Source organism: Saccopteryx bilineata, chromosome 9 (genome assembly GCF_036850765.1).
Source record: "Saccopteryx bilineata isolate mSacBil1 chromosome 9, mSacBil1_pri_phased_curated, whole genome shotgun sequence".
NCBI lineage: Eukaryota > Metazoa > Chordata > Mammalia > Chiroptera > Emballonuridae > Saccopteryx > Saccopteryx bilineata.
Window position 1 is genome coordinate 39,398,586 of NC_089498.1, and position 18,064 is coordinate 39,416,649.

The following is an 18,064-nucleotide window of genomic DNA, read 5'->3' on the forward strand; positions in this document are numbered from 1 at the left end:
GTCCTTTTTTATCTGGCTTCTTTCTTTCACTTGGCATAATGTCCTCAAGTTTCATCCTTGTTGTAGTTTCAGTACTTTATTCCTTTTATGGCTGAATAATATTCCATTGTATGGGCAAACCAAATTTTATTTATCCATCATCAGTTGATGGATATTTGGGTTGTTTCCACACTTTGATTATTGCAAATAATGCTGTTATGTTCATGTACAAGTTTTCATGTGGATATACTTTCACTTTTCTTAGATATCCAGAAATGGAATTGCTGGGTCATATGGTTGCTGTGCACTTCACTTTCTGAGGAGTTGATATACTATTAGCACTGTATAAACGTACCATTTCTCTGTATCCTTACCAAACACAACAAACTTCATTTTTAAAGTGACTTCTACTATTAAAGGGAACTTACACATATCCATCTCAATTTAATATCCAACTTATAAACTGAAGGTAAGCAAAAACATTTATATCCCAAAACTTTCTCATAACTAAGAAAAAACAGGAGCTATGTTCTGGAACACTGAGAAAAATCAATCATTTCCTTTTATACTATTATCACAATTCTCTACAGCAGCGGTTCTCAACCTGTGGGTCACGATCCTGGCGGGGGTCGAACGACCAAAACACAGGGGTCATCTAAAGACCTCGGAATAAACAAGTAGTATAGGAGGAAAAGGTAAATATATATTTTAAAAAACATTCCTGAAACAAGTTACTGGTTGTGCTTAATTAAGCTTTTGCAAAAAGGCCCCTTCAGATTTTTACACTGCAGAAAGCCTTACCAAATGGTCTCACTCCCTGAAATCCAAACTGAGCACTTAGTTTGACCCTGGAGGCACCTCTCTCCTATTGTGAGGTGACCCCGTGAAGTCCGTGGAGATAAGTGTCCTGTCCTTGTCCATCTGGAATCTCCTGATGATGCTGATCTGCAGTTCCAGTAACAACTTCATGTGTATGCATGCTTTTCTTGCTAAATTCTGGAAACTACTCCAGTGATGTGACCCCAGCATCTGGATCAGAGCCTCCGTGGCACGAATGGTGGATACTGTTGTCCCTTGCTATGGGAGCGTCCGGCTAGTTCTAACCAGCTGGCCAGGCTTCTGAGCCCCCATTTGTGAACAGTGCTAACTGGAAATGAATGCAAGTACATTTATGTATACATATATATATTTGTCTCCATAGCTTTAATCTAGAAACTTCAGGGATATACTGACATTTGTTCCCAAATCAATATGGAACGAAGGTCTTCTGCTTAAGTTTAAATTTTCTGAAATAGTGACATTTCCAATACTTTCTAAAATATATTGTGTGTTTATCTGCATTCATAGGGTGGCTCTTCTGCTCATGATGTAATGCCTGCGCTACAGCACGTGACTGCAGTGTCTGTCCTCCCTCAGGCATGGTGGAGCCCATTACATGCAGGTGAGTCAAACTTTGGCTTGGCAGAAACAATAAGCAGCATGTAAATACCACAGGTCAAGGGCATATGCCCCGAGGAGCAAGCCGACCTAGGTCCTGAGTGTGCTGCTCCCTTAGCTCCCATGTACCCTCACCATCAGACCATCCCTTGGTCCTAGGGATATGGCCGTTCAAGGGCTAGCTGAAGTGCAGAGCTGCCTCTCCATGAGATGGAACTCCATATGCCCCTGCCACCCTGCCGTCCCTGTGCAGTCAGTGCACAGTTTCCTCGAGCCTCAAGTGCCTCTAAGTATTAAGACTCACAACTGCTCTCTGTCCCTCTAAGCCTCCCCTTTCTTCTGGCTTCACAGGAGTATTCTGGGTCCAGGAGAAAGAAGTCTGGCCTCTGGAGCAGGGTGACTTTGAAGGACTAAAGAGAGTGAATATTGTATATTTTGTACCTTTAACCTGGTCTCTGAATGGTATGGAATTTGATATTGGTGGAAGAAGAGTGGATAATGGTGTCACAACATCTGGAAAAGAAGTACAGGAAGCTCTTGTGAACTTTAGACAGAACAAGAGGCTGGGTCAGTGAGCAAAGTCATCAAGGATCAGAGTAAAATTAAGAGAAAAATATCTTCCTACCTATCCAAGGAAAATGCTGAATTATAAGACATATACCAAAACTACTTCTGCACATTAAAAATACCTTAAGATTGGAAATTCTCATTTTCATTTCCAAATCTCCCAAGATCTTAGTTCATACTTTTCAACAAAATTTTATCATATTGCTATCTGTTACCACTTCTTGACTCACATCCTTTACTTTTCAGGAGAGAGGGAGCCTTGCTGCTTTGAGGCCATTCTCTTGCTATTTAGAAATATATTTCAAATGAAGGACATACTTCTGATACATCATGTGGAAAAACGGTAATTTTCCTTTTAGAGGTGCGAAACTGTCAAAACTGGTGCCTGGGGCATCTGGCCTTATAAAAAGAACCACTTACAAAAATGATTGATGCTGTCTACATTAAAGTCATGAGTCTGTTACAAACAGGTGGGCCTGGAACCACAAGTGTGAAAATGATCAGGGCTGGCTCCCCTCTGATTCAGTCATTCAAGTGATGAAAGGACCAATAAAAGATTTATTGTTTCACATCAACACCACCACCATTGCCACCATAAACTGCCATTCTCTGGCCCCAAGAAAAGCCTTACACACACTCCAGGGCACTTGACAATGCTTACCCACCACCATAGTCCCAGGTAAAGCCGAGGCCACACAAATGGGCCATGCAAAGGCCCCTCACTCAGACAATTACCTTTCATGAAGAATCGGCAGGTGGGACGAGGCCTCACCTTCCTGTCACTGGGGTCCTTTACTTCACCCTCTTCCAGATCATCATCCTGAAACAGAGGACAATGTGACTTGCAGAGGGAATTATCTTTAACAAGAGGGATGAAGCAGGAGGGGCATCTACCAGCAGGCACGGCTTTCACCAAACCAGAAGGGATATATATGGTCATACCACACATGTATGGGCCACTCACCAATTCATGTTCATTTTTCAAACGTCAGATTCCTCATTCAAACAGTGGGAAATTTCAATGTTTACCTAATAGGCTGAGGAATGCCACTAAAGAGCACTGAGTGAAAACACTGTGAAGCATTGTGTAACACATGAGACAAACCTGGGTTTCACTGTATTTCTTTTAACTAGCAATTCTGAATACATTTCAAGTTTTTAATATTTTGTATATTTAGAACAAAATATTTTATGTCCTTAAAATTCAACACTAACTCCCTCTAATTTAAAAGTCTGGGGTGTGGAGGAGGGAAGTTAGACACAGGTCAGCGATGCCTCCTGGACAGCGTTGTGGACCCATCTTTCACCTTAGATTGAGGCCCTTCTCTTTTCATTCTTAGTCCTGAGTTGCTAATTGTGGCTGTCAAACTTTAGAGTAACGTGAGAACTTTAAAAAGATCAAAACTGGGCCCTGGCCGGTTGGCTCAGTGGTAGAGCGTCGGCCTGGTGTGCAGGAGTCCCGGGTTCGATTCCCGGCCAGAGCACACAGGAGAAGTGCCCATCTGCTTCTCCACCCCTCCCCCTCTCCTTCCTCTCTGTCTCTCTCTTCCCCTCCCGCATCCAAGGCTCCACTGGAGCAAAGATGGCCCGGGCACTGAGGATGGCTCTATGGCCTCTGCCTCAGGCGCTAGAATTGCTCTGGTTGCAACAGAGTGACGCCCCAAGATGGGCAGAGCATCGCCCCCTGGTGGGCATGCCAGGTGGATCCCAGTGGGCCCATGCGGGAGTCTGTCTGACTGCCTCCCCGTTTCCAGCTTCGGAAAAATACAAAAAAACAACAACAAAAAAAACAAAACAACAAGATCAAAACTGGCCCTGGCCAGTTGGCTCAGTGGTAGAGTGTTGGCCAAGCAGGTGGATGTCCAGGGTTCAATTCCTGGTCAGGGCACACAGGAGAAGTGACCATCTGCTTCTCCACCTCTCCCCCTTTTACAGTTATGGCTTGATTGGTTTGAGTGCATTTAGCCCTGGATGCTGAGGATGGTTCTGTGGAGCCTTCACTTTAGGCACCAAAAAATAGCTCAGTTGCAAGCATGGCCCCAGATGGGCAGAACATCAGCCTCAGACTGGGTTGCTGAGTGGCATCCTGGTCAGGGCACATGCAGGAGTCTGTTTATCTCCTCTCCTATCACTAGGAAAAGAAAGAAAAAAAGATAAAAACCCAGGGATACTAAAGAGCAGCCACAACCTGAATCTCTGCCTTGTGCTCTCCCCAGTCCCCAACTGTCCCAGGGCCCCAGTTACCACTGATCGGTACAGACTCTCACTTGCTCCCTTTGGTCACCAGTGACTTGTGCATACTTCTCTACTTGAGATGGTCCACACCACCCCTCACCTCTCGCCCAAGCAGGTATTCAGCTGCCCTGCTGACATCTGTTGGTCTGTCCACGATGAACTCATTGCACTGTGTCCCAGCCTATCCCAGCGTGCCCTAATACAGTCAACCCAGAGGTTTAGAAGTCACTGGACCCTTCTCCCCACATCTCCTGTAGCACCACCATCTTCAAGACAATGGCCCAGTCCCCACTGGTCAGGGAAAGCACTAACTGGTGTCCTTCCAATCTATCCCACACGCTCCTCACAATGCACAATGACCTTTTCAAACCCCAGCCAGACTGTATTCTTCCATCATCACTTAACACATTTTATTTTCAAATTGCAGGTTGAGTCCCCTTGCTCAGTGTCCCCTGCCTCCCTTCACAATGGGTCCCCAAGCTTCCTCCAGCCATCACGGCCTGCCCAATGGAACTGGAGGCTCTACCAGGCAGGACTGTGTGTGTCGCTCATCATGTATTGCCGGTCCAAGTGCAGTGCTGGGCTTGTAGTAAAAGGAAAGTATTTGTTGAATACAAAAATGCTGAGGTCAAACCCTGGATTTATCAAGATGTACTTTTAAAGCTTAAATAAGTTGTATAACTTTTGCTTTAAAACTCTGAGTTCTTGCCCTGGCCGGTTTGCTCAGTGTTAGAGCGTCGGCCTGGCATGCAAAAGTCCCGGGTTCGATTTCCGGCCAGGGCACACAGGAGAAGCGCCCATCTGCTTCTCCACCCCTCCCCCTCTCCTTCCTCTCTGTCTCTCTCTTCCCCTCCTGCAGCCAAGGCTCCACTGGAGCAAAGATGGCCCAGGCGCTGGGGATGGCTCCTCGGCCTCTGCTCCAGGCGCTAGAGTGGCTCTGGTTGCAACAGAGCGACGCCCCCGGAGGGGTAGAGCATCACCCCCTGGTGGGCGTGCCGGGTGGATCCCGGTCAGGTGCATGCGGGAGTCTGTCTGACTGTCTCTCCCCGTTTCCGGCTTCAGAAAAATACAGAAAACAAACAAACAAACAAACAAAAACAAAAACAAAACAACTCTGAGTTCTTGCCTGACCTGTGGTGGCACAGTGGATAAAGCATCGACCTGGAAATGCTGAGGTCGCCGGTTTGAAACCCTGGGCTTGCCTGGTCAAGGCACATATGGGAGTTGATGCTTCCAGCTCCTTCCCACCTTCTCTCTCCTCTCTCTCTCCCTTTCTCTCTCCTCTCTAAAATGAATTAAAAAAATTAAAACAACAACAACAACAAAAAAAAACCCTCTGAGTTCTTGAAAAAGGGACTGATGCTTGAGTGTTATATTCCTTACAAGAGTAACAGAATGATTTTTTTTTGAGAGATGAATTTATTCAAGTTTATTCTTTTAAGGTTCCTAGAATACACCTTAGAACTGAGTTTTTATCCTTTGGATATCTCCCCATCTTACCCAAACCCAGGATGATTTAAGTCTTAGAGAAAATGTACTTAGTTTATGCTAAGTGATTGAACATGTCTCTCCCCTGGTCTTTTATAGCCAGTTTTGCTTTTTACTCCTTTCCTCATACTAATGATTACTACACCAAAGCCTGAATATGATATTTTACATGGGCTCAAATCTAAGTTTAAAGCAGGTTCTCTTTGTTCTCATTAACAAACAAACAAACAAACAAACAAACAAACAAAAAACCTCTTCTGAAAGGTTAGAACCCATTCAAATCTTCCAGTTTCAGTTAGACATTAAGGCATGTGACTGAAATAATGAGTACAGAATAATAGTTTTTCAGAAGTCAGGATTCATAGCAGTGCACTAGATCAGATTTAAAGGATGTGTTTCCTCAAGGGTATTACTTGCAATATTAACAAGAACAGAAAGAACCACCTACCCATCTTAAAATTGGTAAGCAGTCACATGAATCATATGACAGAGTATATGCAACTTCTAGAAACGAGCAGTAAACAGACCTAGATATGCACAATAAAGAGTTCAATATAATGTCAAACCAACAAACACAGAACAGCATCTAGATGACACTGACCACTGTCATCAAGTCCACACATCTGCCAGGATAGGACAGAGGGCTGTACACACTAGTATGCTGGGTTTATGGTCTCTCCTTTAATTAAAAAACAAACAAAACAATCAATAAATCACTCAGCAATATAATATCCTGAATTTTCAACTAATGATTCATTTAACACATGACTTTTCAAGTGATGGATGATTAAAACAAGTTCTTAAATCTTACAGAGTTTCAAGAAAACACAACTCAAAAAAGGGATCTCTACAGCCAAACTCACGATGCTAACTGTTTGAGGGCTATTACATCAAGTGCATAACATATGAGAATTCTTTCAGGCCTCCTGATCATGTGACCTAGAGCAGAGGCAGCAGATAGCAGAGGACAAGGAGAGGCCTTGGTGGTCTGGCCAGAAGCAAACTGGTGGGTGTATGAGAAAGATGGTGCCTGTGAAGCTCTCAGCAAATATCACCCTGAATGGTTAAAACGGCATAGGTATCTAACCTGGGGGAGTGTGCAAGACGTTCTACAGTTTACAAACCTAAGGAACAGCCGTGGCTCATTGACATACCTCTATCAGCACTTCCTCAGGGTTAATTTGTGCGGGGCACATTCAACATTAATGCCTTTAAAAATACATGACTGGATGAAAGACTGAGTTCAAATCCTCATGGTGTGACTGTGGGCACATATCTCCACACTGAGCCGTGGTTTCCTTTAGCAGAACAGGGCTGCCTTCAGAGTACTTACACAGTGCCTCGCATAAAACACGAGCAGTGAGCACTTAACGAGTGATTACTATTTTAATGGAAAAATACCTGAGGCACAATGTGCCAAAATACATATATCTCTCAGCAATGGTAGCATAAGTGATTTTTACTTTCTTCTTTCAGGTTTTTATTTTCCTTAAAACAATAAAAAAGTCTACATAGTACTCACATAAGAAGTTGTTTCCAACCCAGCAGCTCCCACTGCAATGGCAGACAAGGAGATGTCAGCACATGGTGCTGTCGTGCGGGGAAGCAGATGCAGCATGTGAACACACACACCAGAGCAGAGGCCTAGGCGCCTCCTTAGACCCCAATTCCTACATCTGTAAAGCAGGATAATAATACAGGTCTACAATTCCTAACTCCAAACCTCCTCACAGCCAGATGTTTTGGGAATTCAGATATGTTTTGGTTTTAGAGAAGTGAAACTAGGTGGGGTCTGAAGCAGCACCCTGTAACAGTCACAGTAATTTTTCTGTGGGGAGGTGTGTCACAAGAGGGTAAATACAGGACCACAAACACCCTGGCATCAGATGTGAGGAAACTTTTCCATTCTCAGAATTTCTGGGCACTCCTGGCCAAGAGTAAGGACTGTGGCCTGTACTTACTCATGTGGCTGTGCTGGCCAGACCTGCTGGTGGCTGACGCCACATGAGTTTTTCTCAAATGTGGCACAGGATTCCCAGGCTTCAGCAAAGGGAATGATGCTATCCCTCACCTAAGAGACTTGGAGGAGAGTGAATAAAGAGAATGCGCCACACAAAAGGAACAGGCCTTATAGACAATGAAACCTCAGCCATGAGGATAAGATGAGGAGGACCTTTTTTTTAAGATAGTATACAACCAGACATAAAAAGAGTAACTAGAAGGTCTACCGGAAAGTTCTGTCAGTTTCTATCACAACAAGTTTCAACACGTAAGCACATGTTTATTTGGCGCATGTGTGCCTCTCTATTTTTATCACTTAATGTATACATACTGATGTAGCAAATTAACTAAAACAAAGTTGATTTACGTTAGTCTTATGTGTGAAGTGATAGTATACCCATGGCTACTGATCAAGTTCATTTACGCCACTGTAATTTTTATAAATTTCAACAAGGAAGAAATGCTACAGAAGCATGTCTGTCGCACCCACCATATTCCCCGGACTTAGCACCCTCCGACTATCACTTGTTTTTGTCCTTATAAAATTTTTTGAAGGGCAAAAAATTCAAAAATGAAGAAGATATCAAACAAGTACTGGTTCAATTTTTCGCATCAAAAGATAAAAAACATTTTTAAAAAATGGGATATACAAATTACCCTCACACTGGCAAGAAATCATTAATAATAATGGCAATTATATTATTTAATAAAGTTTACTGACGGTAAGAAAAATTTGTATTTTGTTTTATTCCAAAAACGGACAGAACTTTCCGGTAGACCTTATATATTTGAACAGGAAAAAATATAAAATTCTACCTGCAAAGAAAACGCTTCAAAGTATATTTGTATGTGGGTATGCCAAGAGCTACCACTTCTAACTAAGGAGTCACATGGACTGTCCACTCAGGACATGTCCTGCTGTCTCTGGAGAGGCCACACTAACAATGTGAGAATCATGGCCAAAAGGAAGAATGGAATAACACATATAACCCCAAGGGATGGTATACTCCAGGTGGCTGAAGATCTCTCAACTGAATGACAAGATATAAAAACAGAACCAAGTAAACAAGCCAAGGAGAGGATGGACAGACCAAAGAAGGGAGGACACAAGTCTGTAAAAGTGAATCAAAGACCCATGAAGATGGTTCAACTTGCTCATTAAACCCAAAATGAAGGAATGGTTCTAGTGAGACTAACCAGAGGCACAAGAGAAGGAAGGAAAAGAAGTCCTTGCACAGTGGGAATTGATTGTGGAGTCTAACTAAGTTCACTCTTCTTGAGAGATACACAGGTAGAAACAAAACCACAGATGAGCCTGATTGTCTTAAGTGTGGCTTCCTGAATAGGTAAGAGACTAATGATTAAATAAGGCTCATACTAGGTTAAGTTGTTGGGGACCCTTGGCCCCCACTCCACATACCCAGGGCACTAAAACAGCTGGCCACAACCCTATGTGCAAAATCCCACCCCCACCACAGCAAGGTAGTGGCACTTCCAGAAAGGCATTTGTATCTGAAGGGTGTTCTGGCAGCAAATCATAAACATATAAGTAATGCAAGATCTTAGCCACATACTGTGTGGTTTAGACAAAAGAAGTTCAAGGGTTTATTGTACAAATTGACATCACTATCAAGGAAGCTTCCAAGAGAGAGGAAAAGTTGGGGAGGATGGGGGTGAGTTCCCCTAAATCAGTTCACTGTTTCAGTGACCTAAATCGTAAAGGGAGAAAAGCAGGATAATGCACCTGACAGAAGGGAAGAGCTCCTCAGTTACAGGAGGATGTGTCTCATGGCATTCTAGACTCCTCAACCCAGCTGTTTATAGCAGAGCAGGGACAGACACTGAGGGAGGAGACGGAGCAGCTGCATGTGCAGATGCCCTCTGAACTGTGAGACTCTTGACTCAGCCAGGCTGGCAGGATGCCAGCTATGTATGGACCTGCTCAGGGGCCTTACTGAATGCACATTTCCTCCCCATAAAACATCCAGGTGGTTCATGCTGATACTAGAGCTGCCCTTGAAAGCCATGGGGAAAACCCCTCTGCAATGTAGTTTCCATTAGGACCAGAAGCTACTTTGCAGGGATTTAAACTAAAGGTGGACCAGATCAAAGGCCTGCTGTAAGCAGGCTGTTCATGGACCCAAGTGCACACCCCTGGTTCCTGCTCTATCAGAGAAATGTACTGGAGACAGGGCATCTTGGGAAAGAAACAGGAGTGTGTGCTTGATAAGGACACAGGGCACACACTGTAGCAGAGATCTGACAGGAAATGAAGGGTTAGAACTGGCATAGAGTGGGAAAAATGAACCAGCAGCCGTCATTCGTGTACAAGCGGATACGTGTCTAACACTGGATTCTTCCAGTTGTGCTTAGGGCTGGTTCTGGCTACCCACAACCAATGCTTAAATGACCCTATGGAAATGGCTCTTCCAGCACAGACCTGCTACTACCACTCCATGTTTCAACAGCACTCAAATTAAACATGCTCCAGAGGAATGGGTTTCTCCATCTTCTCAGAAGGTAGTTACTGGCTGCCTAAAATGTGCCCAGTCCTGTGGCGACTGAGGGAGCCAGCCCAGTAGGTTCCAGAAGTAGGTAACTCGTGTTGCTGGAGGTAAGAAGTAACAGAAACAAACACAACTGATGATCCAGTTGATTTAACTGTGGAAGTACAAAACAGGTGCCAGGTACAACAGACAGGTAGGGCAGGAGTTAGAGCCTACATAGAGGAGGTGACATTTATATCAACACTTACAGGATGGGGAGGAGCCCAGAGTCAGGCAACCAGAGGAGCACCTGCAGGGCAAGCACGCTCATGTGAGGACCCAAGTTACCCTTTACAGGGCCTCCCACCATGGTGAGGTCTGCCTGTCCCTGCCGTGGGGGTCTGCTCTGCTCTATCCTACCCTGTCATATCCCCACAGCACTGCAATGAGTCTGGCACACTGTAGGACCCACTGGTGCTGTGTCCAAAAAAACAGATCCGTAGGGGTGAGTTGAGCAAGAGGCATGGTCTGTGCTTTGGGAAAGAAACCGCCTCCCACGGCTTAAAGGAACTGTGTTCTCAAGGTCTCCTCAGCAGCTTGCTCTTTCTAACTGTGGAGCCCTTGGTGCCACACGGGGCAAACAAGCCAGATCAACCCACCAACCGTGGGATCTGACTGGTTAAGAAAATCAAACTGGTTTATTTCATATGCTGTTTGTAGGGGAAACAAGCAAATCTCCAGAAGATGGGTGTTTTCCAGGGGCAGCTCAATTCAACTCAATGTCCTATACCGTCACATCTAAGTGCAGTGCAAAAGCACTTGGTGAGAGATGCCAAGGTCCCCCAGGACTGGCAGGGAGACACTAGACCCCATATGGAAAGGCAGAAGAGTAGATGAATTTCCTAAGACTTATTCAACAGTTGAAGCAAGAAGAGTTTGTGACTGGTCCTGTCTTAGTGAGAAAATGAACTTTCCAAAAGCCTTGGGCTACAATTAGGAGCCCCCCATATTCCCTGGGGCCTAAAAAAATCAACTCACACACAGGTAATCTCAATCAATGACCATCTTCTGCTCAAAATTTCATCCACACAGATTAATCTGAGTGTCATGGCAGCGTTTTCCCCTTTGCCAACCCTGTGGTAGAGGTGAACTTCCCAAAGTGGAAGGGAGGGAGAGCTGGCAAAATCTAAGGGAGCTTGCATGATTATGTCAGAAAACACTACCCTTTTAAATAATATTAAACAAAATAATATTAAACAAAGGTTATTAACTCAGGAGGTCATCTACACTTATAGAAGATTAAAAAAACCCTAAAATTCTAAGCATATAACCACACACATACCCCACAAAGTTCTGTTCTTATGAACCAAGTTAGATAAACAATGTCTAAAGCCCTACAAACTCACTAGGCACACTATGGCTACCATCACATTTGAGAATAGACTGAGCACACTGGCACTGACAAAGTATTAGAGAAGCGTGGTACCTTCAGTAAACCTGTGGTTAAGAATTCAACTAGAAACCTTTCCCCTTCCAACCCAAAACATTTCTGATATAATCTACACACCTTGCACTGTGATGACTCTCAGATAAGCAGAATCTCCTTCCCATGGGTACTTAAAAAAAACACACCCAGATTATATAAATCTGTTGTCACTCTCTCAATTCCTTTCAGTAAAAGCATTACTCAGTAGAACTTTAGGCTCTTTGCCCTCAAAACTCAACTGCTAAAAAATCAAGATGAAAGTTTTTTCTAAAAGGTTTTCTGTAACAAAACTCCAAACTACCTATATCTAAGGTGATATCAGTCTTACCTTTTCTTCAACCTGAAGATAAGATTATTTAAATTTTGAGAAAATGTGCCTGATCAGGTAGTGGCGCAGTGGATAGAGCGTCGGACTGGGATACAGAAGACCCAGGTTCGAGACCCTGAGGTCACCAGCTTGAGCGCGGGCTCATCTGGTTTGAGCAAAAATTCACCAGCTTGGACCCAAGGTCGCTGACTCAAGCAAGGGGTTGCTCAGTCTGCTGAAGGCCCATGGTCAAGGCACATATGAGAAAGCAATCAATGAACAACTAAGGTGTCGCAATGCGCAATGAAAAACTAATGATTGATGCTTCTCATCTCTCCGATCCTGTCTGTCCCTGTCTATCCCTCACTCTGACTCTGTAAAAAAAAAAATTATGAGAAAATGTGATGGTCTGATCAAAAGCAGAGGTGTTGACTCACAACTCTATTTTATCTAGGCCTGACAGTCTTATTTGGCCCACCTGGGACCCTCACCAGAAGACAGGCTGTAGGACCAAGATAAACTGGAAGAAAGACTCTGAAATCTTTTCAGTCTCAAGAACCTGACAAGGACTGAAGATCCACGATGGTTCTGGTTGAATGACAATGCAGATAGGATTTAAAGATAGCAGATAGGCCCTGACCGGTTGGCTTAGTGGTAGAGCGTCAGCCTGGCGTGTGGATGTCCCAGGTTTGATTCCTGGTCAGGGCACACAGAAGAAACGCCCATCTGCTTCTCTACCCCTCCCCCCTCTCACTTCTCTTTCCCTCCCTCCCTCCTTCTCTCCCTCCTGCAGCCATGGTTCAATTGGAGTGATTTGGCCCTGGGCACTAAGGATGGCTCCATGGCCTCTGTCTCAAGTGCTAATAGCTAAGAGCTTGGTTGCTGAGCAACAGAGCAAGGTCCCAGATGGGCAGAGCATCGCCCCCTAGTGGGCTTGCCGGGTGGATCCCAGTTGGGGTCCATGTGGGAGTTTGTCTCTCTGCCTCTGCTCCTCACTCTAAATAAAATAAAAAAAAGAAAAGAAAAAAGAAAGATAGCAGATGAAGAAAAATTACCCCTTCACTTGTTAAAAAAAAATCCAAAACTTAAAAAAAAAAATTGGGCTAGGTATTCTAACACAATCCAACCAACAGCACCAGACATGAGTGAGGGTCCATGGAAATTCTTTCAACTACCAACTGGCAGACAGAAGTTTTCTGAATCTAGACTATTTCTCTTTGATTTTTAGCACTGCCTAATTACCATGGTGACTGTTCCCAGAACAATCCTCTCATTTTCCCGCACTCCTCCATCCCACCTCCTTGTTCTGAGACGGGGCTAAGATAATTCTATGAAGAGCGCTCCTCCTGGTACCCGGCTGAGATGCGGCTGGTGGCAGGAAGTCCTTCTGCGCTCTATCTATATACATCTGCAGCTCAAGCATACTCACATCGATCTCCCCATCATCAATTTCTCCATCATCATCCTCTTTTTTTTTCTCCTTGGCAGTCTCCAGGGGCTCCTTGTCTTCCACACTGTGGACACCTGCCTTTCCCTCCTCTGCGGGAACTCCTTCTCCCTTCTCCTCATCATCTTCAGCCCCAGCCTTCTCAGCTTCATCCTCCTGCCCAGCAGGGGCTGGCTCTTCGGGGACCTCCTCATCATAGTCTAACTCATGCTCGTCCAGTTCCCTCGTGACTGAGGAGGCCTCGTCTCTCAGGTCACTTCTGCGGTCTTCCTCCCTCCCATCCCCCTCCTCTGCATGCGGGGGGCTTGTTGGGCCCCTATTCAGCTCCTGAGGTTCAGAGTCCTGGTCTTGATCCTCATCGGAGTGACTCTCCTCTTCCTCCTGGCTCAGTCCCAGGGCAGCGTTTTCCTCATCCTCCAAATCAGAAGCCCTACCCACAGCTCTGTCCAAATCTTGATCAGACCCACTTTCTCTCAGAATATCATCATCTGAGAGCCCCTGCTGCTCCTCTTCTTCATCCTCTGGAGAGCGAGGGTCCCGTTCAGGGCTCTCGGCCACATCCATCGGTACCCACAGTTCTGCAAATGAAAGAGAACACAGATTCACAGGATTTATCAAAATGGAAAGTAAATCTTGCCCTGGTTTTTCTGTTCCCACACTTACTCCTAACCTGCAAGGGTGAAAAGGACCTGCATTTTGCTTGGTCCTGCCCAGGTCCTCCAAACCCCAACCCCCCCTCCATTGCTGCTGGCTGTTCTACCAGAGAGGACAGTGGGCCGTCCCTGCACAAAGGCCTCCACCAGGATGAACTATGTTCGCTAATCTGTGCATTAAGTGTCTCATATCTGCAGTAACTGACAGGAAGACAACTGGTGTACCCCTTCTTCTCATCAGTGCAATCCAAATGGTTAACAGAAAGTGTGGTGTCACTGGTTTGAGTGTAGGATCATAGACATGACTCTATGGTTGCTGGCTTGAGCAAGGGGTCACTGGCTCAGCTAAAGCCACCTGGTCAAGGCACATATGAAAGCAATCAATGAACAACTAAAGTGCCGCAACTATGAGTTGATAAGTCTCATCTCTCTCCCCTCCTGTCTGTCTGTATCTAAAAATACATACATACATACATAAATAAATAGAGATACACACACCAAGAGCTGGTATCTGAATCTATAGTTAAAAATATTTTCCTGGCTGTTAATGGAATTATTATTGAGCATACATTAGGACAAATCATTTAAAATTCATCACTTTATAAATAAACTAAATGGTTAGCAGTAATAGAAATTTATGAACCAATCAATTCAAAGTCATTTAAGTAAATACACTGCTCATAAAAATTAGAGGATATTTCAAAATGAGTATGAACCGATAAAATATCCCCTAACTTTTGTGAGCAGTATAGTTTCGAAAATGATTCAATTTTCAGTCTTCTACCTACACTACTCAAAGGCAGAATTACTGGAAAGAATTATTAAAAAGTTAGTCTTGCCCTGGCCAGTTGGCTCAGTGGTAGAGCGTCGGCCTGGCGTGCAGGAGTCCCGGGTTCGATTTCCGGCCAGGGCACACAGGAGAAGCGCCCATCTGCTTCTTTCCCCTTCCCCCTCTCCTTCCTCTCTGTCTCTCTTCCCCTCCCGCAGCCAAGGCTCCACTGGAGCAAAGTTGGCCCGGGCACTGAGGATGGCTCTGTGGCCTCTGCCTCAAGCGCTAGAATGGCTCTGGTTGCAGCAGAGCGACGCACCAGATGGGCAGAGCATCGCCCCCTGGTGGGCGTGCCAGGTGGATCCCGGTTGGGCGCATGCGGGAATCTGTCTGACTGCCTCCCAGTTTCCAACTTCAGAAAAATACAAAAAAAAAAAAAAAAAAAAAAAAGTTAGTCTTGCCTGACTGGCAGTGGCACAGTGGATAGAGTGTCGATCTGGGACCCTGAGGACCCAGGTTCAAAACCTCAAGGTCACTGGCTTGAGCGCAGGCTCACTAACGAGAGTGCGGGGTTGCTGAATTGAGCATGGGATCATTCACATGATCCCCAGGTCACTGGCTTGAGCAAGGGGTCACTAGTGTAGCCAGAACCTGCCCCTCCCCCCACCATTAAGGCCCGTATGAGCAGCAATCATGAACAACCAAGTGACGCAACTACAAGTTGATACTTCTCATCTCTCACGCTTCCTTTCTTTGTCTCACTTAAAAAAAAAGTCAAATGGCCTGACTAGGCGGTGGCGCAGTGGAGAGAGCGTTGGACTGGGATGTGGAGGACCCACGTTCAAGACCCTGAGGTCACAGCTTGAGCATGGGCTCATCTGGTTTGAGCAAGGCTCACCAGCTTAAGCCCAAGGTCGCTGGCTAGAGCAAGAGGTCACTTGGTCTGCTATAGCCTCCTGGTCAAGGCACATATCAGAAAGCAATCAATGAACAACTAAGGAACCACAATGAAGAATTGATGTTTGTCATCTCTCTCCCTTCCTGTCTGTCCCTCCCTCTGACTCTGTCTCTGCCAAAAAAAAAAAAAAAAAAGTTGTAATATGGTATACAGTGCTGAAATGAAACTCCAGCCCACTCTCATGATGACTTCCTGGCCTCCCTGTGCAGGGCAGAGGCTGCCATTGTGCATAGTGTACTTCTAGCCCAGGGCACCGAGCAAAGATGAGAAAACTACCAAGGACAGGGCTGGCTGCTAAGGCCCTTAGACTCTAAACTGTTCCAGGCAGAGAATCGGGGTGGTTACAGCAATCAGCCAAAGACCACTGGCAAACTCGCAGCCTCCCCCAACTCGTTAATATTAATAAAACATAAGGTTTCCTTTGTATATGATACCCTATGTCTATCTCTGTATGTTTTTTTATTACTTTGTAAGTAAGAAACCTTTTCCATAGAAGGGCAGGGACTTTCATCTCCCCAGCTGCTTAAGCTAACACCTGGTACCCTGTAGGCGGACAGTCACATGGAACTGATTACTTAGCCTTGAAACCAAGCAAATTCTGATTTTCATATTCTGTAGTCTAACAATGACCTTGACACGAAGCCAGCCCTTAAGTCAATTAACCAAAATAGAATGTCCTCTCAAACTAGTTTAAAAATCACACAACTGCTTGGCCTGTGTCGGCATAGTAGATAGAATATGGATCTGGATGCTGAAGTCGCCAGTTCAAAACCTAGGCTTGCTCAGTCAAGGCCCATACAAAAAGCAATCAATCAATGAATAACTAAAGCAAATATGAGTTGGTATTTCTCGCTCCCTGTCCCTCTCTCTTCTCTCTGTAAAATCAATAAATAAAACCTTAAAAAATTAAAAAAAAAAATAGCCTGACCAGGCGGTGGCGCAGTGGATAGAGCATCGGAATGGGATGTGGCGGACCTAGGTTTAAGACCCAAGGTCACCAGCGTGGGCGCAGGCTCATCTGGTTTGAGCAAGGCTCACCTCAAGCAAGGGGTTACTCAGTCTGCTGAAGGCCCGCGGTCAAGGCACATGTGAGAGAGCAATCAATGAGCAACTAGGGTGTCGCAATGAAAAACTGATGATTGATGCTTCTCATCTCTCTCCGTTCCTGTCTGTCTGTCTGTCCCTATCTGTCTCTCTCTCTGTCACTGTAAAAATAAATAAATTAAAAAAAATTAAAAATAAATAAAAATCACACAACTAATATGCTGCAGGACACCCTCCACTCCACCACCCCCAAAAAAAACCCTGTGATTGGCCTTGCAATACACTATCCTATTCACAGCCACAAAGTATCATAATCTGATTACAACCCTTTTCCAGGACCCAGGTGCAAATTGGTTTCTGCTTTAGTTTGTCTGATTAGATCCAACCAAATTGCTTTTTATATTTCAACAAACTTAAAATTAAATCTTACAAATAATAAATGGAAAAAAAGTGCCAAACTTCAAATAATGTAAGAAGTGGGCAAGTAACGTGGGACGTTGACCTCTTGGTATGCTGTATCTTTATGATACATGGGCCAGTGCAAATAGCATGAGTTCCTGAGGTAAAACTTGAACCCCAGCTCTACTGTTTCCTAGCTTTAGGGTCTTGGGGAAATTATGTAAACTTGGAAGACTTCAGTTTCTTTATCTGAAATATGGGGACAATAGTATCTAGTGTAGAAGGCCATTGCAACAAATAGATGAGATGAGCCTGATAATGTGCCTGACACATTTTAATTTAAACTGAATTAATGTGAAAGTGAGTAAAGGTAATCCTCAACTTCCAAACCCATACTCCTATCACCCCTCTCAGGTTTAGTTCAAGTCTATTAGTGCAGGAGTAATTCATTCACTGCTTCATTCAGCTAATGCCTGAGAATCTACTTACTTCAAGACTATATTATTAAAAACAACTTCTGCAGAAATTCAACAGCTACCACTGTCCATTGACAGACCAATACTCTGTGTCAAGTGCTTGACCAATTTCCTCACATTAACCTTCCAAGTAAGTGATGGTCCCCTTCATAAGGAAACTAAGGCCACATGGCCACTGAGTCGCTATCCGAGGACCACAACTTATGAGTTGAGTTGCACCTCAGCAAGTACTTAGTCCCAGAGCCCTGGACTATGCAGGAAATGAGCTTCTGCTCCCAGCCTGGGAACTAACCCCCACTTTTGCCATTATTCCGCTAGGAAAATGGGACCTA

At 44.7% G+C, this 18,064-nt stretch overlaps 1 protein-coding gene across 4 annotated transcripts in view; it reads right to left on the minus strand.

Annotated features, from left to right (window-relative positions):
* ZC3H18 (zinc finger CCCH-type containing 18) overlaps positions 1-18,064 on the minus strand; it is a 77,663-nt gene that overhangs the window by 55,616 nt on the left and 3,983 nt on the right. For 2 of the 4 annotated variants that reach the window (XM_066241989.1, XM_066241990.1), the window contains exons 2-4: positions 13,416-14,011; positions 2,719-2,803; positions 1,858-1,929 (exon numbers count right to left, since the gene is read on the minus strand). In XM_066241989.1, coding sequence (XP_066098086.1) covers positions 1,858-1,929; positions 2,719-2,803; positions 13,416-13,997 — 739 coding nt within the window. In that variant the 5' untranslated portion in view covers positions 13,998-14,011. The remainder of the gene's footprint in view (positions 1-1,857; positions 1,930-2,718; positions 2,804-13,415; positions 14,012-18,064) is intronic. The other 2 variants (XM_066241991.1, XM_066241992.1) reach the window with 1 other exon arrangement.